Here is a 23,088-nt window from a genome sequence, read left to right on the forward strand (position 1 = left end):
TCCCCATAAAATCAGAGTTATAATCTTGCCTGGTATCTATGCAGCTTTGGAGCGAGTCCACGGGGTGGCTGTACCCCATGTACATATCTGACCACATAAAACAATCACGGCAGCCTCCATGGACTTCTACTCCTCTGCATGCAGGCTTCCGGGTTTTTATGTGATAAAATATGCTGTGATTTCATGACATATATGCTTAGTGTACAGTTCCTAATGCTACAAAAGCTATAGGACCTGCGATGATGTCACCCTGGTCACATGACATTATAGCAGCATACAGAGATAGGGATGGGGAGGAGCTGCTGGATTCAGCCTGAGGAGGCCATGCCCACCTGGACTCCATGTAGCCATGCTTAGTTACCAGATAAAACTATAAAGTTGAATATATGGGAATCTCAGGGGCATCATTTTTAGCTACAAGCAGGGTGTCAGATAGTTATTAGAGCTCTATAGGAACCTGTCACTACCTGTATTTGTGAAAATAGTGGTGACGGGTTCCCTTTAACACTTTTTAAACTCTAGAGCAGAAGATGCTTCGGCGCTGCGTGCGCGCGCCTGCATAGGAAATGACGGAGACGTTGCAGCGCCGAAGCATCTTCTGCTCTAGAGTTTAAAAAGTGTTAAAACCGCGATACCGCGGTTTATAACACTAACGAAAGTAAGTACCGGCACCAGCTCATCCTGAGCTGGTGCTCGGTATTTACTACTTATACCGACCATTCTAAGTGGTAGGTTTCCTTTAATAGGTCCATTAGTTTTAGAGACATAAAAAACATTAGTTTGGTTTTAGAAACATAAAAGTTTTCCTACATTAAGAGAACAAATTAGATATGTTCTGTACAAGTTGTTAATGGTAAACTTTGATATACTTGATTAAGGAAAAAAGCTTCTCTGTCTCATTTTCATCTTCTTTCTTCTCCTTTAATGAGCAGTGTTCCTGCAAGTCTCTTCACAGCAGTTAGATAAGGACAGGAGGCTAAAGATTAACTTTTCTTATACCTAGAGAACATTTACCTTGATGGTTCAGTTCTAGATGAAAATAAGATTATGAAGGGACTGTCTGTAAAGAGTTAAGTCATTAGAAACATTATCAGATTCTTATCTGTTTGCCAATGTAAGTGCAGCAGGGAAATCTGATTTACTGGCATATGCAGATACATAGGGAGGAGGAAAAGGGGACACAGGAACATTTTTATTCAATTAAGTATATTACAAAGTTTACTTTTATCAGCTGCACTAATGCTTTCTGCAGTTTGGTTACTGATGTTTAGCTATGATTTAGGAATTACATGATGGGGAAGGACCATCCTCAATATCCACCATGCTGCAGCACTCTATGTTCTTACAATATTATATGTGTAGTTACCAACTACTCATGCCAATGGTTACTCTACGCTGCCCCGTTAATATAATTACCAGAATGCTACGCTTTAATCATTCCTATTAGACCCTTGCCGACACACAACGTAAATACGCATCCAGGTCTGTAGGTACTCCGTACAGCTGGACATGTCCTGCACTGCGGCCACCGATGAGAACTGTCAGCGAGAGCCTGGCTATACACGAAAGTCGGGCTCTCCCAGTAACAGCTGTCAGGTCTGTCCGGTCAGAGATGGGATCTGTTGGTGTGCATGTCAGCTCATGCATGTGCATAGGCTGACTGCTGTGATACACTGCAATACATGGGACAGTAAAAAAATGTTTAAAATAAAGTAAACAACAAATATTCACAAAAAAAAAATAGAATTAAAAGTAAAACAAGTCTAAGTGCCCCATTAATTAGACACCTACATATAAAAAAGTGAAAATCACTTCACAAACAGATAATACATATAATATATGGCTGCATTCGTAACAACCCTAATAATAAAATTAAATCATTACTAAACTTGTACAGTGAACACCGTAAAACAAATACAGTAATAAAAAAACATGCCACATATTAGCATCCAACCAAACAAAAAAAAGCAATAAAAAAATTATCAAAAAGTCACATTTACACCACAATGATTCCAATAAAAAGAACAACTCCTTCAGCAAAAAATGAGCCCTAATACAGCTCAATCAACAAAAAAAATCAAAATGTTAAATATGATGCAAAAGCAAGATATCTTTCTCTCCAAATGCATTTTTATTCTGTAAAATTATTCAAACATTAAAAAACTACATAAATGGGATATTTTCATAATTGTACTGAGCCATAGAGCCTAAGTAACATTATATGTATGCTATTCGGTGTAAAAAAAAATAAATAAAAGTGAATTGGCATCAGAATAGATTTTTTTTTTTGCATTCTCTCCAACAAAGTTAATAAAATCTAATCAATGGGGTGAATGCACCCCAAAATAAAATTACTTTACTCCGGGGGGGGGGTTCGTTTTTAATTGGGGTCGATTTTTAGTGGGGTCACTTTGTTCTGGTATGTAATAGGCTCAGCAATTACCTAATAGAACCCTCCAAAAGTGTAACAGCGCTTCATCCCTTGTGGAGCCCATAAATGGGTTTACATACACATGTGGTATTGCCATACCGAGAGAAACTGTACAACAAAATCTGTGATGTGTTTCCTTATTTTATCCTGCAAGAGCATGTCAAATTGAAGGGCTAAACATTTTATTGTCAAAATTTAAAATTCCGTATAGAACCTCTATTTTGATTTATTTCATGTTCGATGCTTAAACAAGTGCTGTGTTGAATAGTTTGATGGGTGCAATTTAAAAATGTGGTACTTTCTGAGGAGTTTCTAATAAATAGAACTTTTAAAACCCCTATTAATATGAATGGGCCTCTAAAATAATTGAATCTTATTTATACTGATTGATTTGTAAACCTAGTAATAAAGTAAAATAACATAAATTATGTCAACATAAAGCAGACATATGGTTAATGTTAGTTAGTAACCCACAACATTTAGAAATTATAAAGTCACAAATTTTTCAAAATTTACACAGAATTTTACATTTTTGCATAAATAAATGCAAAACATTTCAAACAAAATATACCACCAAGGTGAAGTACAGCATATCACATAAACATCCTGAGAATCACCTTAGTAAGTTAAAGTGTTCTAAAGTTATAATCGCATATAGTGACACATGGTAGATTTGTAAAATCGTCTGTGTCCTTAAAGAGAACCTGTCACCAGCGGGGCGGGCCCAGCGGGGCACCCTAACTAACAATGCCTTCTGATAAAGTACTCCTCATATCACCTTAATTAGAGCCATTTTCTAACATGTAAATTAGCTTTCCTGACTCGTGTCTCCTGGCTTTGACTCTTCTCTCTCCCAGGCTGGCAGTGAACCACACCTCTTTATTCTGACAGGCGGCTCTGTGTCTCTTCACTGTCCTGCCTCCTTGTACTTATGGACCGTCTGCTAATATTCAACTACAGAAATATAAAGCTCTGTGTACATATAGGAAATTTTTGGTCAATTTTTGTGCACGGTGCCTTGTGTTACATTCATGTCTTGTGACCAAAGTGACATCATTGCAGTTCTTTACCAAACTGTACCCCATGTATGTAATTACATGAACTCACAGCAGCCTCCATGGAGGGAGAGGAGTAGAAGTCCATGGAGGCATTTTGACTTCATGTGGTCAGATACATGCAAGGGGTACAGTTTGTTATTGTTAAAAGGCTAAAAGATTTGAGAAGATGTCACCCTGGTCACATGACAACGACTGCTAAATAGTAAGGAGGCATAAACCATAAAGAGGAGTAGATGGGAGGGGCCAGCTCAGCAGGACACACCCTTCTTATGCCAGGTTACATAAGATAAAAGGTGATTTATGTGGATGTAAGCGAAATAATTTTTAGCTTAAAGAAGGGGGTCAGTAAGTTAATAGAACTCTATAGGGATATAGGAACCTGTCACTGGTTGTCTATGTGCAAATGTGGTGACAGATCCCTTTAAGGTGAAAATTATCTAATTCCTTAAGGGGTTAATATTCTCCTAGGTATGAATATGGTAGCATTAGAAAGGCATGATATCCCAACACCCCAGTAAGACCAGTCACACCTCATGTTTTGTTATTCTCCTTTATGCTTTCACCAGGGTCTCAAGTTTGGATATCCAACAATGACTTATCCAAAGAAATGTACATTGCAATTAATGAATTCATTTTAGTGGGGCTAAGATTGAAACTTTTTGCTGCTTTCCATCTATGTTTTGCTTTTAGCATGATCACTAAGCATCTATCCATTGCAAACAGGGCCCCCCAGTAACACATAGATATATACACCCACCCCCAGTAACACATAGATATGTGTACAACTCCCCAATAATACACAGATATATACACAGCCTCCCCACCAATAATACATATAGACATTTTACACAGCCCCCACCTAAATACACAGATATATACAGAGCCCCCCCAAAAAATACATAATATATGCATAGCCACCCCAATAATACAGCTCTGTGCACAGAAAAATGTTATTAAAACATTATGGGGCACATTTACTTACCCGGCCCATTCGCGATCCAGCGGCGCGTTCTCTGCACAGGATTTGGGTCCGGCTGGGATTTAAGATGGTAGTTCCTCCGCCGTCCACCAGGTGGCGCTGCAGCGCCGAAAATAATCTTAACGCCCCGGAATGCACCATCCCATAGAAGGTGAAGGTGAGCGCTCCCCAAGCGACACATTTTCGGTTTTTAAATGCGGCGGTTTTTCCGAATACGTCGGGTTTTCGTTCGGCCACGCCCCCCCCCATTTCTGTCGCGCGCATGCCGGCCCCGATGCGCCACAATCCGATCGCGTGCGCCAAAAACCCGGGGCAATTCATGTACAAGCGGCGCAAATCGGAAATATTCGGGTAACACGTCGGGAAAACGCGAATCGGGCCCTTAGTAAATGACCCCCTATGTATTTTTAAAGGAGGAAAGGAAAAAAATAGAAACACCAAAATGAAAAAGGTCACTGGGGGGGGGGGGGGGAGGGGTTAATTGCTGGACAGTTATACATTTTATTGAAAGTTTTTTAAGAAAAGTACTTGTTTGCAGATGTTTTTGTTATTGAATGCTCTGTGAGTGAAAATACAAGCAATGGGTTTGTAAAAATGTTTATACAGTGTTTGTCCAGATCACTATATTACACTGTTAGCTTGTCTTATTATAATGGTCATTCCCTTTTCAGCTTCTCTATGTGCCCTATAGTGTCAGGCTTTTAACATTACATGTATCATTTGACACTTTCAAAGACTCCCCTATTTACATTTATTGCCCCATTCCTGCTGGATTCCCCCCATTATGAAATCAGTAGAGGCACATTCAAAACTTGTTTAGTATTTTTCTACCCTTTGTACCCCTCTGGAAATGTTTGGTATCACTTTGAGCAGGAATTTTGGAGCGTTTTATTTCCTTATGTGGTGTTGTTTCCTTCTACCTCACTGATCTTACGTTTCTCGTCTCGTTTGCAACATTAAAGGAAACCTACCACTTCTGAAGGTAGGTATGAGATGCAAACACCGGGCACCAGCTCAGGGTGAGCTGGTGCCGGTGCTTAGTCTCGTTAGTGTTAAAACCGCGGTATCGCGGTTTTAACACTTTTTAAACTTTCTAGCAGAAAGTGGTAGGTTTCCTTTAGAAATTAAAGTGTTTGTATGATAATAAAACACAAGCTTCTGTGGTCTGAATGTAGTTCTATCATAGGTGTCCCAGTTTTAAGGACACTACCTTCTTTTGTCAAAACTATTTAAGGTTTCTGTTTTTGTTTAAAAAACAAAAAAGTCGAGCATGTAGCTTCTTTATTATTTCCATCTTTATTTTTGTAATCACTGAAGCAGTGGTTTTTACATACAAATACTTTACAATATTCTGCTCCTATCTGCATCTGTTGCTGGTGCTGCAGAAGTATATTTTAATTTGTCTTTCATTTGTTTAGTTAGCGGGATACAGTGTCTATGTAAATACAGAGGAGTGAAGCTATGTTGGAAACCTTCTTTGAGTTTGCCTTGGCATACTGTACCTCCTTCCTGCCTTAAATCGACTGCAAACCTAATAATAGTGTGTTCATATCCCAAGGGCAGCAGGCTGGTAATGGAATGAGCGCTTCTCTGAGACTGAGTTCTATCTTAAGAGATACATTTGAAACTTTATATTCTCGCTTAGTTACCATCAACAAAACTGTAAATATTATTATTCTGAAATTTTTCCTAACTCCTTGTAGAAATGTAGCCTTGGAACATAATAGAGACATATGTATCAGTGATTGTTGCATTGTTTATGCAGTACAAATTATGCTCTATTTTTATAACATCTAATTAAAACTTTAAGGGGCTCATTTACTAAGGGTCGCGCCTGCACTTTTGTCTGACTATGCACCTTTTTCGGGGCTAAAATGGCTTGCACGGGTATCTAAGAAGTGTATGCGCTTGGATTGTGGTGCATGCGACCTTTTTTGTGGTGCGGCTGCGCTGGCTTCCGGCTAAGCGCAGTATTTAACTTTTAAATTGTGGTGCAAGCCCTAAGATGCACCGCTAAAAAGATGGTGAACTCTGTCGGACCTGAGCGGGGAACTACACATTTATGATATCGGGCGTACGATCTTAGTGAATCGCCGCACAGTGCATTATAGTCGTACAATGCACTTTCTGTGAACTCCAGTGATCGGGTATGTAAATGTGACCCATAATATATAGTATGATACAAAGTGTGATCAATAACCAGTGAATTGTGTAAGTCCTTATTCTGTCACCTTCCTCCTAGATGTAAAAACAAATGTATGGTTTGTCTTGAAAATATTTTGTTTTGATATTTAAATGAGCCAAGTGGTGATTTGAAGAGCTTATGAGTCCAGTATATTCAGCAACTAAACTCAGTCTCCTCTCACCAAGCCTGAATGACTGAAGCAAGTAATGGGTACAGTGAGATTTTGTCAGCAGCCCTTAATGAGGTACACTGAAAAGCGATTATAAGGCAAAGTGAGTAGAGGCCGAGTTATACTCTAGAATACACTAGACTCCTAAACACAATTATTAAACATTAGATGGTTTGCCAAATTTTACAGGTTCTGCTGACGTCCCTGTTAAAGAGGAGTTGTCACCCATAAATTCGGCAATAGGAGCTGCTTACTAAAGTAAGCAGCTGTTAGTGCTACAACAAACGGTGGCAGAGTACAATGTAAACGATTACTTCTGCCTGTCAGGCACAACATGGTGATTACATCATTCTCTGAGCAGTGCATACTTAATGTAAGAGGAGAAGTGCCAAGTAAGGCACAGAAGCGACAGAGCCTCATTATCATAATTTTAGAATAGTTTTTTCAGCAAAACCAGTCAGCTCAAGGGTTAAACAAGGTATGTTTCGGCATCAGTGTAGCTACAGCATTCTCAATTATGTTTGGTTCATAATGCATGAAATCAAATGGTAGATTTCCTTTAAGTGGTCAGTCTCCCAAACAATTGGAATTGGTATTTGTCATGTTCCACTTCCACACCTTTTTTCCTTTATGCTACATCTTGCTGTGGTTTCCAACAGGATGAGCTGGATGAGCTGCGAGCTGAAATGGAGGAGATGCGAGACAGCTATCTAGAAGAAGATGTTTACCAGTTACAGGAGCTCCGAAGGGAGCTTGACCGAGCCAATAAGAACTGCCGTATTTTGCAATACCGCCTCAGGAAAGCAGAGCAAAAAAGCTTAAAAGTTGCACAGACAGGCCAAGTGGATGGTGAGCTTATCAGGAGTCTAGAGCAAGATTTAAAGGTAAGAGAAATATTCCAGTACTTCATTTTGCTGAAGTGGCTGTTCTAGCCTTGTATAACTATTCCGTATTATTCATTAATAAGTAAGTCATAATATGTCATCCAGTCGCAGTTTAGCTTTACCAATTTTTGTATGATAACCTAGAAATGTCATCAGGAATGTCATATTTAGCTGGTGACAAGTACCAATAGCCTATACTATGCTGATTTTAAAAATGCCCCCTGTCAGCATTCTGAATTATTTCAGTAGTTTATAAAACTTTATTTCATGTTACCTGTCTAGCGTGTGGTGAGTCCCGGGGGAATGAGGGGGGGGGGGGGGTTGCTTGGCAGCTGTAGCAGCCAATGTGCCTATGTTAGCTTTCTCTCCTCCACACTAATGCAAATCCCTCTGCCCTCCCCACTTCCTGTCCAGTGCATTGAGAAGGCCGGGGAGGGATGGTGTGAAGTAGAGGAAGAATGAGGATGTAATCAAGATACTTGGTATCTTGGTGGGACACAGGCACATAGGCTACTGCAGCTGCCTTCCCCTGGGACTAGCCATACACTGCTGGCATTGAGGAAGGTAATGTGAAATAAACTTTTATAAAGCACCAAAATGATTCAGAATTCTGAAAAAGACATTTTAAAAATAAGCATAGCAAAGGATATTGGATCCAGTCACTAAAATGACAGTCCTGGTGAAATATTTGCTTTAATTAGAGGTCTATCTATGTTAAAAGATTCGTGTGTAAGGAATATTCTTTGTATGAAATTAGAAAAAAAAAATGAGAAAAGTTTTTATTTTATTAACCCCCCGAAAAAGAGACAGTGGGATCCAAATATTTTGGGCAGGTCGTGACTCGCAGAATATTAAAGGGGCTCATTAGGATCTGGCTCTTCTGAGTTACCCTTTTATTTTATCCCTTTATTATTCTAATAATTAAAAATGTCAACTAAAAGATTCCCACAGCTAAACAAAGCCTTCAGTTGTGGCCTGGGCCGGAACATGTTAGAATCATGTACTGGATGCCTAATTGTTTTAGTTAGGATTCTTGGAGAATGCAAACACTGGAGTGCCTCCTGCCAGCTAGTAAATAACTTCCTAGCTCATAACAGCTCATTAGACTCTGGCCCCTACATTATGCTGAACAATGAGCTTTGTTATGTAGAAAACTTATATGATTTTCTTTGTATCTTTGAGATGATGTGTTGTTGAAAGCCCTATACAGCATGATTGGTTGATTTTACATAACTATAGTATCTATCTATTTATAATAGAGCAACAAATAGCAATTGATCTTTTTTAGAAAATAGATATGTATAACAAACAGATTAAAAACACTTCAAAAGTACATAAAGCCTACCCCAATTAGAGCGAATTCACTATTCTCCATGTAAATAAACTTTCTACCTCCAGTGGATGGGTGAATCCCCCCACATCCCAGCTGTGTCCCAAACAGTAGGATAAATAATTGTTCAACTATAAAGGGGTTGGATGATATTAAGAAAAGGTTTATATATGACTTGGTGTATTGAAAGAATAAACATCTTCTGCTTACCACCACACCGGCGCTTCTGTTCTCCAGCTGCCCTGGCTTTTGTGTGTATACAGAGGCTGGTGGTGACACGTGTATACAGCTGCATGAGTTTAATTGATCCTAGATAACCCATTTAAGGTACAAGATGACTAATACCACACTGCAGTAAACAAGAGATGGCTGCTATAGACAAACAACATACACCCGCAACAGTCATGCATGAGCAAGATAACAGAGTACAACGAGTCAAAAATGGATGAGGAGTAAGTCATCCCAAATCCCAAATGGGAGGCACAACCTGGTTGGGTTGTGAGGGTAAATAATCCATCCACTATGACAGACAGTGTGTTTTGTATCGCTATAATTAGGGTTAGCTTTATGTACTTTTGCACTTTTTAAGTGCTTTTCATCTGTTTATTATACATATGTAGTTTCTAATAAAGAATGTTATTTGCTCTATGACTGACCACTTTTTTGGTGCATTTGGATGCCTTGGCCATTGGTGTGAGCTTCAGATAATATATGCTGTGCATAGTGTTATATTCATGTTAAAAGCAATATATTATAGATAGATAGATAGATATGTACCACAGTGGTTATGAGGCCAATGTACCTTTCAACTAAATTGCTGTGTTGCGCCTTTGCTTCATGTCCAACATTAATAAATAATTGAAAAAAAAAATGCATGGGCTATTCCTGAGGATGTTTTCAATAGTTCAGCTCGGGCCCCGCCCTGATGCTTCCGCCTTTATCATGTTCACTATGATTACCGTTGAACCTCAAAAAAGTACCCGCAACTGGAACAAAACTGCTATCAACGTTAAAGGGGTTGCCCAAGTAAATTTTTTATTTGGTCTCTAAATGCAAGTACCAAACATAATCTCTTTGAGCAGACCGCCCATAGGGGCATCTTTTTTTTCTTTTACTGTCATAATTTTGACAATTTGTATCCATAGTGTGTTGCTTAGAATTATTTGCCCCATATTGTGGTATTTAGTGCATATGAGGCCAGAGGCTGTTCAATTGCACCTGTTGAATACGCTGTAGACATTGGATTTGTTGATTTAGCAGCCATGAATATGTCTTAACAGGTAGCCAAAGATGTATCTGTCAGATTGCACCATGAGCTGGAAAATGTGGAAGAGAAGAGAATTAAAGCAGAAGATGAGAATGAAATGTTACGTCAGCAAATCATTGAAATGGAGGTGACCAAACAGGCATTATACAATGAGCTGGAAAGGGCCAAAGAGGTGAGAGCATTTGTGTTATGTGCAAAATCTGCTAAATATGCAGTGTAAATCATTTTACTGCAATTTTTTTTTACTACTCAGTGAGTGAATAGGATTTTATATACTGTATATACTCGAGTATAAGCCGAGACCCCTAATTTTACCACCAAAAACTGGGAAAACCTATTGACTCGAGTATAAGCCGAGGGTGGGAAATGGATTGGTCAAAGACCCCCCCCCCCAGTATATAGCCAGCCTGCCCCCAGTAGTATACAGCCACCCCAGCCTGCCCCCAGTAGTATACAGCACTGCCCCCAGTAGTATACAGCACTGCCCCCAGTAGTATACAGCACTGCCCCCAGTACTATACAGCCTGCCCCCAGTACTATACAGCACTGCCCACAGTAGTATACAGCACTGCCCCATTTGTGTTATGTGCAAAATCTGCTAAATATGCAGTGTAAATCATTTTACTGCAATTTTTTTTACTACTCAGTGAGTGAATAGGATTTTATATACTGTATATACTCGAGTATAAGCCGAGACCCCTAATTTTACCACCAAAAACTGGGAAAACCTATTGACTCGAGTATAAGCCGAGGGTGGGAAATGGATTGGTCACAGACCCCCCCCCCCCAGTATATAGCCAGCCTGCCCCCATTAGTATACAGCCACCCCAGCCTGCCCCCAGTAGTATACAGCACTGCCCCCAGTAGTATACAGCACTGCCCCCAGTAGTATACAGCACTGCCCCCAGTAGTATACAGCACTGCCCCCAGTAGTATACAGCCTGCCCACAGTAGTATACAGCACTGCCCACAGTAGTATACAGCACTGAACCCAGTAGTATACAGCACTGCCCCCAGTAGTATACAGCACTGCCCCCAGTACTATACAGCACTGCCCACAGTAGTATACAGCACTGAACCCAGTAGTATACAGCACTGCCCCCAGTAGTATACAGCACTGCCCCCAGTACTATACAGCACTGCCCACAGTAGTATACAGCACTGCCCCCAGTAGTATACAGCACTGCCCAGCCTGCCCCCAGTAGTATACAGCACTGCCCAGCCTGCCCCCAGTAGTATACAGCACTGCCCAGCTTGCCCCCAGTAGTATACAGCACTGCCCAGCTTGCCCCCAGTAGTATACAGCACTGCCCAGCTTGACCCCAGTAGTATACAGCAGTGCCCAGCTTGACCCCAGTAGTATACAGCAGTGCCCAGCTTGACCCCAGTAGTATACAGCAGTGCCCAGCTTGCCCCAGTAGTATACAGCACTGCCCAGCTTGCCTCCAGTAGTATACAGCACAGCCCAGCCTTCCCCCAGTAGTATACAGCACAGCCCAGCCTTCCCCCAGTAGTATACAGCACAGCCCAGCCTGCCCCCAGTAGTATACAGCACTGCCCAGCCTGCCCCCAGTAGTATACAGCACAGCTCAGCCTGCCCCCAGTAGTATACAGCACTGCCCAGCCTTCCCCCAGTAGTATACAGCACAGCCCAGCCTGCCCCCAGTAGTATACAGCACAGCTCAGCCTGCCCCCAGTAGTATACAGCACAGCTCAGCCTGCCCCCAGTAGTATACAGCCCAGCCCAGCATTAAAAAAATAATAAACTTATATACTCACCCTCCGGTGGCCCCGATCTGCAGCGCTGCTCCCCCGATGTCCTCGCGGGTCCTCCACTGGCATCCGCGCCCGTCTTCTGTACATCGTCTAGTATGACGTCATCAGCAGCGCCCGGGAGACAGCAATGACGGCGCCCAGCGCGATGTACAGGAGGCAGAGCAGGCGCCGGGAACCAGAAGAGGACATCGGGGGAGCAGCGCTGCAGAAGAGGACATCGGGGGAGCAGCGCTGCAGATCGGGGCCACCGGAGGGTGAGTATACAAGTTTATTATTTTTTAAGTATTTTTTAACTCGTTGAGACTCATGTATAAGCCGATGGGACGTTTTTCAGCACATTTTTTGTGCTGAAAAAATCGGCTTACACACGAGTATATACGGTAAGTCATTGAAAAACACTGTGGGTTATCTGCGGTTCTGCTCCAGCTATTCTTCCGCCTGGCGTGTCCCAGGCCTTACATTAGTAAACCACAAGTTACAACTACACAGATTTTCAAATCCATCTGTAAAAGTCTAGAGGATGACAAGTTACCGATGTCACAGCCTTCACATTATTATTGTTTGTACTGATTTATAAGTCACAGCTTCAACAAAGAAAAAAGACTTAACCACTAGTTTTACAAATATAGGTCATATTCTGGTGGCTCATTGGCCCACATTTATTAAAGTTTTTGCACCAGTTTTCTATCCGACTTTGTACTTAAAAGTGTCTGCGCCAGTTAATGCTTAGTCTGAGTTTGTGCCACATTTATTGCTGATGTCTGTCTGCGCCACAATTCTTCAGCATGAGTAAATGCACCAAAAAGAAATGGTGCCCCCTGCGAGAGCAGTGCAGGGAACACCAGATTAATGATCATGCGTCAGGTTTGATGAATCTGCTGCACACTCCACAGGCAAACTGCACATAGTACAGACCGCACTAGTTTGGTAAATGTGGCCCATTGTCTGTGAGAGGAATAATTAATCTTGCCAGATTTCTTTCCTACCAGTCAGGACGGGGTTATTATGTAGTACTGCCAGATTGCAACCGCACAAAGTAGGTGGCAGAAGGTTATCAATGGCTGCATCTTGCAGCTGCTGCTTTACCAAGAGTCTGCGAAAGTGATGGAAACAGACCCTGGAAATATGCTGTATAGCACAATAGGTGGAAATTGATCAAACCTATTGAGAACACGGATCCTAATGGGAAACATTAACTGACCCTATTAGGTAACCTGTAGAAATCATTCTTTATTGTGAAAAATGGTCATTTCTACCCTGTCATTATTTATTACCACATTATATTTAGATGAATAGTTGTAATAAATGGCTCCATTTAACCCTTAAATTGTCTCCCTAGGGTAGGGCTCAACTGGAAACATTCCAGGTCAATATAATCAAGAATGAAAGGTTTTTTGCCTGATTTCTATTGTGAATTGTTGTATAATTCGAAATTTTACACATACTTCTATATCGGAAGGATTCTGTCTCAGACTGTTTGGACACTAAATCACCCATAGTTGCTCATGGACCGATGGCTCATCATGGCAAATAGCCCATTTTTAATGCTTTCCATGATTACCATACACATACATCGGCCTCAAACAAATGCACATGCACAGTGCTGTCTACCGCCTGCACCAGAGAAGAATCCAATAAGATCTGACTTGTTCTTGGTTAGCAATATATTTTTTAGATTTTGTCCATTTTGGGCAACAGGTTACCAATCCATAAGCACTTTATAGTAGTTTAGTGTCCAAAAATGTTGTGCCAAATTCCTTTAAAGGGGTTGTTCAAGTGCTAAAAAATGTCTAGGAAGGGGTTGCTTAAAAAAATAAACATTTACTTGCCTCCCAGTGTCCCACGCCAATGTCTCTCTGGTCCGTGCCTCTGTTTACTGGGGAAAGGAAGCTGCACTGAGAACACGGCCACACGGCCCCATATCCCAGTGCATGATACAGCTCTGGGAATGGTGTTGGACGGCCAGAAGCTGTTCTCAATGCAGCTTCCCTTCCCCCTGTAAACGAACAGGGGCACGGACAGAAGAAACGACACTGGAATGGACCTCAGAGGTAAGTAAGTGTTTATTTTTTTAAGCAGCCCCCTCCCAGCCACATATAATTATTTTTAAGCTCTCAGATAACCCCTTTAAATTGACATTACTTTCCAATGAATCAATGTAGGTTTCCCGGTTAACAATATTGATGATCTATCCAAAGAATAGGTTACCAGTGCCAGATTAGGGGAAGTCCAATACCCAGCACCCCCACTCCTTGTTCTCAGCCTCTGATATAACAGAGAATTGAACTGTGAGAAGACCTAGTTAATAGCTGATAACCTGATCTGACAGCGAATGGAGCTGTCTCTGTGTATAAACTACTGAGAACAGCATAGAATCCATTCTATAAAGAAGTTATCAATATATTTAGCCCAAGAACACCACTAAGCATTTAATGAATTTTCCAACAACACTTATTTTGGGCGTACAACAAGTTTAGACCAAGTCTAACGTGGTAGAGATTTCAGCTTTTTTTGCACCTTAAAGAGTCTACTTTAAAAGTTTGCCATTGTCTAGTTTTCTGCAGTGTTCCCTGCAGAGTGTTCTCCTGAATTCAGATGTGAAAGTTAAGACTTTTTTTTCTTAAAAGAAGTCGCAAATCTAGGGCTGCTCCTGACCTGGTGTAGAAATCAGCTTGGAACCGATTGCGACTTTTGGAGACTATTTGCGACTTTTGTTTTACAAAGTCGCAAATTCACTAAAGACCAGACCCCACATGTATCAATAAAGAAAAAACGACCGCTAAGCAACATCTGACAAGCAGAAAAGTCCCAAAAAATAGACGAACAAAGCCAGACTTATGATACATGTGCCCCATTGTATCTCTATTTAAAAAAGAAGACTGTATTATCATATTTTGGTAAAAACACGTGCAGCGTCCATCCCAATTACTATAGCAGTCATGCCAAGTGTAAAATGAATGTGACCTGTAAGTGATTACAGTCTAGTACAGTGTAGATATAATAATATTCTGTTATCAGCATGCTAGAACACTTTTATGACTTATTTTATTTTGACTATATCGATGATATACATTAGCCATACCAGATAAAGTAAGCGTTTATTTGTTGCACTATATCAGACAGTTGTCTGGTTATCAATAGGAATCAGAGAAAACGTATAGCTCCAGTCTTTTCCTAGCAAGACACTATAAAATAGTATTCTCTTCGTCTGATACCCAGCTGCTAGAGGTTACTTTGTGTCTCTTTGTGTTGGACTCACGCTGTTTATATTGCCAAGAAATCTTCAGACAGTTGCCTGGCTGGACTTCACATAGTGTTGGGGCAACCCTGCTGAAGAGCACAAAGCTCCAGGAGGATTAGATGCAGGGGAGCAGCTGCACAGGGATTTGTTATGAATAGTTTAAATGGTTTTGTTAAAAGAGTGAATGGTTCAGCGCTGCCATGAGAAAAGGAGAAGAGGGTGTTGTCTATGCCGCACTCCACAGCTGACAGCCCTTATTATTTATAATGAAACAGACGGCCTCGGTGACTTGTCATGTCATGCGCCTTCAACCAGGAAAAAATTACCACTTTCCCAGACAATGCATGTTTCCAAATTAATACTTCTACAATTTACTTTTCATTTTAAACTAAATCGTGGTGCCATTGCTTCCCAATTGTATGTACTGACCTACAATGTCCTATGCTACATTATTGTGCATGCATACCCTCTGACATTGCCTTACTACATGAAGTATGGAACATATATGTGTCAGCTACGATTTTTGAAGCCCAAATTTAAAGGGATTTCCTTACTAACCAAAAATAGGAGAAACTTGTATGATTATTGAAGCCAGGATCATAAGCATCTGCGACCACATGGGTCTCCAAGACCCAACTGTAAATTGAAATATGGTGCATATATATGACCACCAATCCTTTAACTTTTTTAGGTGTAAGAAGGCAGATTACTTGGATGTTTCTTCCACTCCTTTACTGTTTGTACCCCATTGGGAGCTCTTTGGTCAGATTTGCTGCAATAATATATGCATCACCTATCCTATGGACAGAATATAAGTGTTATGCGTGGCATCCTTCTAGTACCTTCATAAATCACATGTGAGTTTGTGCAGCATGAATATGTATGGGCAGAATTCTGCCATTGAGCATCAGGTTTAGATTCACTAGTTGTACTATTGCCTTTTGGTATTGTTGGTTTTAACATGCAAGGAAATGGTAAAGAATGATTGTTCATATAGTCATATGCAATGTATTTCTAATTGCCACTGTTCTGAAGTTCATATAATTTAGTTTCAACAAATTTTTGTAAGATTCAATGCATGTCTCAACCTATGTTGCTGTAATTGTCCTGGAAATTAATGTATAACCTCCTCTTGTCTTGGTTCATGGTCTTGGTTGTCTTGGAACATGGTTCAAACAAAAATAATGAATAATGATTGTAACAGGTCTGTTAGAATAGTTTAATTGTTGTATATACAAGATTCCTTCATAGTGATTTGGTCCCTTAAAAGAAAACTAACATCAAAATGAAGCATGATAAACCAGAAACTTTATAGATCCAGGAATGTGTCTATGGTAATCTTATATTTGTTATCCATGGCATCCTTCCTTCTAAAATCAACTGTAAATTTATGCTAATGACCTAGAAGGGCTCTGTGGGTGTAACGAGAGCCACTGTGTGTCCTGGATTCATAGGCTTTTACAGTGTACAAGGAGCACTTCCCCGTCCCACAGTTTAGTGGAAATTCCTATGGCAGAGGGGAAGGTGGAGACCGTGTAACTGCCTGTGAAACTGCAGCACTCAGGAGTTCTAGTGACACCCCCCAAAGCTCTTCTGGCATAATTTTATTCCCTTCCCGACATATGATGTAATAGTACTCAGTGGGCGGCAGTGACTTGCTGACGCATGACGTACTATAACGTCCAGCTTCTGACACCGGTTCCTGAACAGAGCTGGTGACAGAAACTGCGGTTGTCAGCGGTATATTACAGCTGACTGCCTGTGAAACCACCAATCCAAGAGTCCTCTGCAGTGTGCAAGGTGTTCTGATGAGGATTGTACCCTGCCTAACAGGGAGGGGAGGCAGATCCAACCGTGGCAGTCCTGGTTTCTGCCGAGTGACCTCGGGCTGACCTGGGGCTGGGCCCTGCCTCCAAAGGATTGCTTTTTCGAGCCAACCTGTAAGAAGAAAAAAATGTTTAAGACCATAAAGTTTTTTTAATAAAAACAATTAATTTATTACACGTCCGTAACTATCTATACAATAAATTGAAAAAAACATTACTGGACCTGCTCGGTGAAGGCTGTAAAAAAAAACCTCAAAATGTAAATTTTTTAAATAAAAATCCCTTTACAAAAATATTCCAAAAAGTGATAAAATAAAGTTGTGTGCCAAAATGGTACCAGAACAAAAGAAAGAACAACTCAACAGGAAAAAAATAAGCCGTGAAGTGCAATGTGTCATGAGAAAACAATCTCAAAATCCCCTGGATATGTTGAATCGTTCCAGAGTTATAACCACTTATAGTGACACAGGGCAGATTTGAAAAAATGGGAAGCGTCAGGCAGGTGGAAAATGGCTTAAACGGCAAGGGGTTAAAAGTTGATTTTAGAAAAAGGGGGCAACGGATAACAAATATAAGAAGTTTACCACAGTCAACGTGATTCGATCTATTAGTTAATGTCCCTGGTTTAATAGGCTTCATTTTGATGGTAGATTTTTCCTTGCAAAAATGCCTGATTAACTGCTCTCTGATGATGGCATACTTTTAAGAGCTGTTTACTAGATACTGTAATTGTATTTTTTCTTTACTTACCATATATACTTGAGTATAAGCCGACTCAAGTTTAAGCCGAGGCCCCTAATTTTACCACAAAAACCTGGGAAAACCTATTGACTCGAGTATAAACCGAGGGTGGGAAATGCATTGGTCACAGCCTCCCCAGTATATCATCTGCCGGACCCTGCCACATAGTATATAGCCAGCACCTGCCCTCCAGTATATAGCCTGCCAGCCAGAGGTCGCATTAACGCCTCACCACGCGTCATAGATGCGTGATGAGGCGCCATTACCCCCCAAAATAATTGCCATGCGTAAAGTTACGCTTGGCAATTATTCCGTGTAGCGCGCAGGCTGAGCGGCCCAGCGCGAACTGCAAAGGAGGGGAATGTCAGTAGCGATCGCAGCGCGCACCGGGTCGCTCAGCAGGATGCGGAAATGTGTGGGATTTGTGAGCGCCGACCCCGCGATGCTGCTGCTCCAGGTCTCAATGCCCGCAGCAGCGGCCAGCGGTTATGTGATCCCGGCGGGACCTGAGAGAAGTGCCGGGTGAGTGTGAGCCGCGGCCGGGGGTACACTGCACTCTGTGTATGCGCTAGGTGAGTGTGTGCTGCGTGTGTCTGCCATGTGCTGTGAGTGTGTGCTGTGCGAGTGAGTGAATGCTGTGCACTGTGAGTGTGCCATGCGGTGTGTGTGTGGTGAGTGTGTGCTGTGCGAGGGAGTGAGTGAATGCTGTGCACTGTGAGTGTGTACCGTGCGCTGTGCGAGTGTGTACCGTGTGTACTGTGCGAGGGAGTGAGTGTGTACCGTGCGCTGTGCGAGGGAGGGAGTGTGTACCATGCGCTGTGCGAGGGAGGGAGTGTGCGCTGTGCGAGGGAGGGAGTGAGTGTGTGCGTGTGTTGTGCGCGGTAAGCAGACAGATGATTTTTTTTTTTTTTATAAATAGCGTCTATTAACATTTTATATACGGCTATTATATATTATTTAGTTATATGTATTACCGACATTTTCATACTCCTCCTCGACTAAAAATACTCCTCAAAAATAGTAAGAGGAGTATTTTTACCCTTTGGGAAAAATGTTAGTGCGACCTCTGCTGCCAGCCCATATCCCCCAGTATATAGCCAGCCCCCTGCCCCAGTATATAGCCAGCCCCCTGCCCCAGTATATAGCCAGCAGTGGGGGACGCCGGAAAGGTGAGTTTTGATATTTTTTAACTCGAGTATAAGCCAAGTTTGGGTTTTCAGCACATTTTTTTTGTGCTGAAAAACTAGGCTTATACTAGAGTATATATGGTATTTATCCTAAATCGTATCATTTTGATATCTTCACTTTCTCTCTATATGTTACAGCATTGTCTTGTTGAGGTGGCCAGGGTATTTATGCCACAGTTTATGGCCTGCTCCTTCTTGTATCATTTTGCATTTTTCACATAGAGCAGAAAACTGGAAGGTCTTGTCATTTCACATTATCAGCATCTAATGCAATATGCCAGGGCGCTGGCAGAGCAGGAGGTACAGTACAAATGCAATGCAGTAATCTTGGCAAGAGCAGATTGTGTCATCTTACTTGGTTACTGAATGGAATTTGGATTCAGTGAGAGGGATTATGAGATGCAGAGGAAAGTGGAGACACGGCACATGGGGACAGCATTAATATATTACACTATTAATGACATTTATACACATAACAAAATGCAAAAAACATTATTTGCCATAGATGGTGTATGCTTTCAGAGAAATTGGTATAATAAAGATGTCTGTGCTGTTCCACTCTTCACATATTGAGGATTTTACCACAATTTTCTATGACTGAGAAGGGACAGTGACATCATATTTACGGAAATTACAGGTTATTCTACATTTTGCAATATTAGATCATGTCTGTTCATTATTCCAATAAAAGACTAAACAGCTGTCAAGTGGGACAGGAGAGTTTATATGTGAAATATATGTCTAGCTCAGACATTGCATGGAGTGATTTTTGCTTAAAGGGGTTTTCCGACAAAGAAAAAATAGGCCCAATCCACGGGATAGGGCCTAACTTGCTGATCAGTGGGGGTTTCAGTGCTGAGACCCCCGCAGATTGCAAAAACGAGGGGTCCGACTGGACTGGACAGAGGAATCTGGCTAAAACGTCTTGGTATCACAGGACTTTATTTAAGAAAGGCCTTAAACGAGTTGGCCATTTATACAAAACTTTAGCAGGATAACTGTGAGCCTGATTATACTTAAATGATTATAAGTCAAGCCTCGACAGCAGGACATGAGTGTTTACTGTGACGTCTCATGTCCTGCTGGCTTCCGGATGGTGTGTGTGGAGGGGGAGGGGGTCTGCAATTATTACTGTATGCCCGCCTCCTCAGCTATAACCACTCCCATGTGAGTGGTTGGAGGGGTGCACCAAGGACATCCACACGCCCCTCTATCCACTTATATGAGAGAGGTTATGACGGAGGGGACATGCATACAGTAAAATGGTGTTAAGGGGAACCTGTCCTCATAGAAATCTGCATGAAGCATTTTATAGAGCAGGAGGAACTGAACAGATATATAGATTTGTGGAAAAATAAATAAATGACTGAACCTTTTTACAATCTGCTAAGCTATAAACAAAAGTACAGACACAAGGCATAAGTGTGGCGTGTGATTGTTTATACGCGTTATGTTCATAGTGAAACATGTAGAATATAAAGTTTTCCACTGCCTTGTGCTCTATTGTTATTTCTCACTATCCAGGGGTTAACAGGAACAGCTCCTATAATACCTTAATCAGTAAAGGCTTGATTTAGGGTGCGGTCACACGTTCAGTTTTGCAGATGTAGTTTTTTAAGCCAAAAATGGGTTGAGACAAATAATTGAAAGGTGCTGCTCCTCCTCCTACTTTTACTCCATTCCAGGTTTGGGCATCAAAAACTACATTCTTAGTAAAGATTTTTGTCAGTGATATTACATACAAAGACATGTGTTGTCACATAAACTAATCACCAATAATGTCACATAACAAGCTGACATGTATAAACACAACTAGCAGCCACTGTTTTATATACTGATGTGGATTGACTATGATGTCATATATGAATTACCTTTTAGTGATGTCATATACCACGAGTAAATGTCACATTGAAATCCCACTTCTTATGATGTCACTAAGACTGCAAACCATCAGGAATTTGACATAGTTTGTAAACTGCCTATGATGTAACATAAAGATGACAATTCTATATTGTGACATAAAGCTGACTATACTATTACCCTCCTACACTATCAGCACTGCTGTTTTTAAGGACATTTGAGATGAATAGAGGTCAAGTTACAACCTCCAGAAACACTGTTGCTTATCATTCTGCGGTGATCATCACTGCTTCTCTTGGCTTCTATAATCTTTGCTGTATTTCTCGTAGGTTTCTCCTCGCTTCGGATAATTGTAATTCACCTGAAGAGATAAATTCTTCTGTACGATGAGTAACTGCGTGTGACAGTGACTAGGACAAAGAAAAGGGCAGAGCAGTATTCATAATGTATCATACTGTGTATTCTTATAGAACACATAATACTGTAACACTATGCAAAAAACAATCACTATACAAGAAGGAATACATCTGCGTGGACTGCAATGTCCATAGATACATACAGTAATGTAGCCGGCAGTGTACAGGAACAAATTTATTGAGATATTATATATATATGCCCCCCACTTCTGCCCCCCCTGTTGTGCTGTTCCCTCTGCTATTTACAGGACATGCTCGTAATTCAGCGAGCCCAGGGGTTGTCGATGCTGTGATGAGATTTGTCTAGCCAGGTCACTACAGTCTTGCTCCAGAAAATCTTCATGCGTATGAGTAGAGATAATCACAGAAGTGCCTGGAGAGGCTCAGTCTAATCCAAAGATCAGAAGGGAGTAATATGCTGCACTGACTGGGAGGTGGAGATGAGGACAACAGATAAGTGATGTGGGAGATATACTGTATGCTAGAGAGCTGTCACTGGGGACACAATAGATTCCTCCTGTTACCATAAAAATCCATGACCTAGGACAATTTTCCTAATGTACACAGAGCACTTACATTGCTTCTACTCTATGATCCCTTGAGAACTCCCTGGAAATGTTGCACGCTTTAATGTGGATTATACCCTGTTCTGGAATCAAATCTTCCAACAAAGAATATAGTTTTACATGTTGGAACATGTGTGTTCATTAGCAATTATGGCAGCACTGAACGCAGAAGTCTATGTAGAACAGGATATGCTTATAAATATAACTCTTGACTAATTCAGATGAGCTTATTGTACCCCTACTTGACATACTGAATTCCAGATGCAGCATTGTACCCCTTGCAGTTCCAAGGGGATGATCATTAAAAGAAAGTTTACCAGGGTAGGTACAATACCCAAATAGGGTCGCCTATATTGTACTTACCCTGGTAAATTTTCTCTTCTGTCCGCAGCAGCCACAGGTCACGTGATATGGCAGTAGCAGGACATCCTGCGGTGGATCAAGGATTGATGCACTCATTACTGTAGGCACCCCCCTCCATGATGACCACTCAACCATGTCAATGTTTGGGCGGGGGCATGCTAATGACATCAGCCAGCCACTGATGTAGAGGGGTTCTGATGAAGGGGGAGTGCCTATGGTAATGACTACATAGCTCCCTGATTCACAAGAAGGACACAAGACGTCACAGGAAGTCCCAAGTCCTACATACAGAAAATTAAATAATAGAATATAAGAAAGTACAATTTTGTAATTTACATGTATTTAAAATCCTGCATACACACTTTACCTTTATATGTGCAGTTTACCCCTAGCTAAACAGAAGAATGGTATAGTCCTATTGATTAATTCATGTTTAATATATTCTTTGGTTATCTAGATAGGATTAAATATTATGTCAGTCATGCAAAGCCATACTCACCATGGGACCCATGGCATCCAGTAAGCTTTAGTACAGGCCATAACATAGGAAACATACAAGGGTAACTATATGGGACTACAAAGTGGAAACTTTAATTTTTATTGATTTTTATTGTTACAAGTTTTATTATTACAATAACTATTCCGACGTATGTATTTTATGGTCAATCCTGTCAATCTGTTTTTAAATTGAACTTTAAAAAAAACCCCATGCACATACAGACATATGAAGAAAACTGTTAGCACTGCTTCTATACAAAAAGTGAAATCATGATAACTTTAAGTAGAACTGACTCAATAAACTACTACAG

At 41.0% G+C, this 23,088-nt stretch overlaps 1 protein-coding gene across 6 annotated transcripts in view; it reads left to right on the plus strand.

Moving 5' to 3' along the window:
• Nucleotides 1-23,088, plus strand: part of MTCL1 (microtubule crosslinking factor 1) — a 102,035-nt gene that overhangs the window by 16,691 nt on the left and 62,256 nt on the right. For all 6 annotated transcript variants that reach the window (XM_072152213.1, XM_072152216.1, XM_072152211.1 and 3 more), the window contains exons 2-3: nt 7,482-7,706; nt 10,317-10,475. In XM_072152213.1, coding sequence (XP_072008314.1) covers nt 7,482-7,706; nt 10,317-10,475 — 384 coding nt within the window. The remainder of the gene's footprint in view (nt 1-7,481; nt 7,707-10,316; nt 10,476-23,088) is intronic.

Source organism: Engystomops pustulosus, chromosome 5 (assembly GCF_040894005.1).
Source record: "Engystomops pustulosus chromosome 5, aEngPut4.maternal, whole genome shotgun sequence".
In the NCBI taxonomy this organism is placed as follows: Eukaryota; Metazoa; Chordata; class Amphibia; order Anura; family Leptodactylidae; genus Engystomops; species Engystomops pustulosus.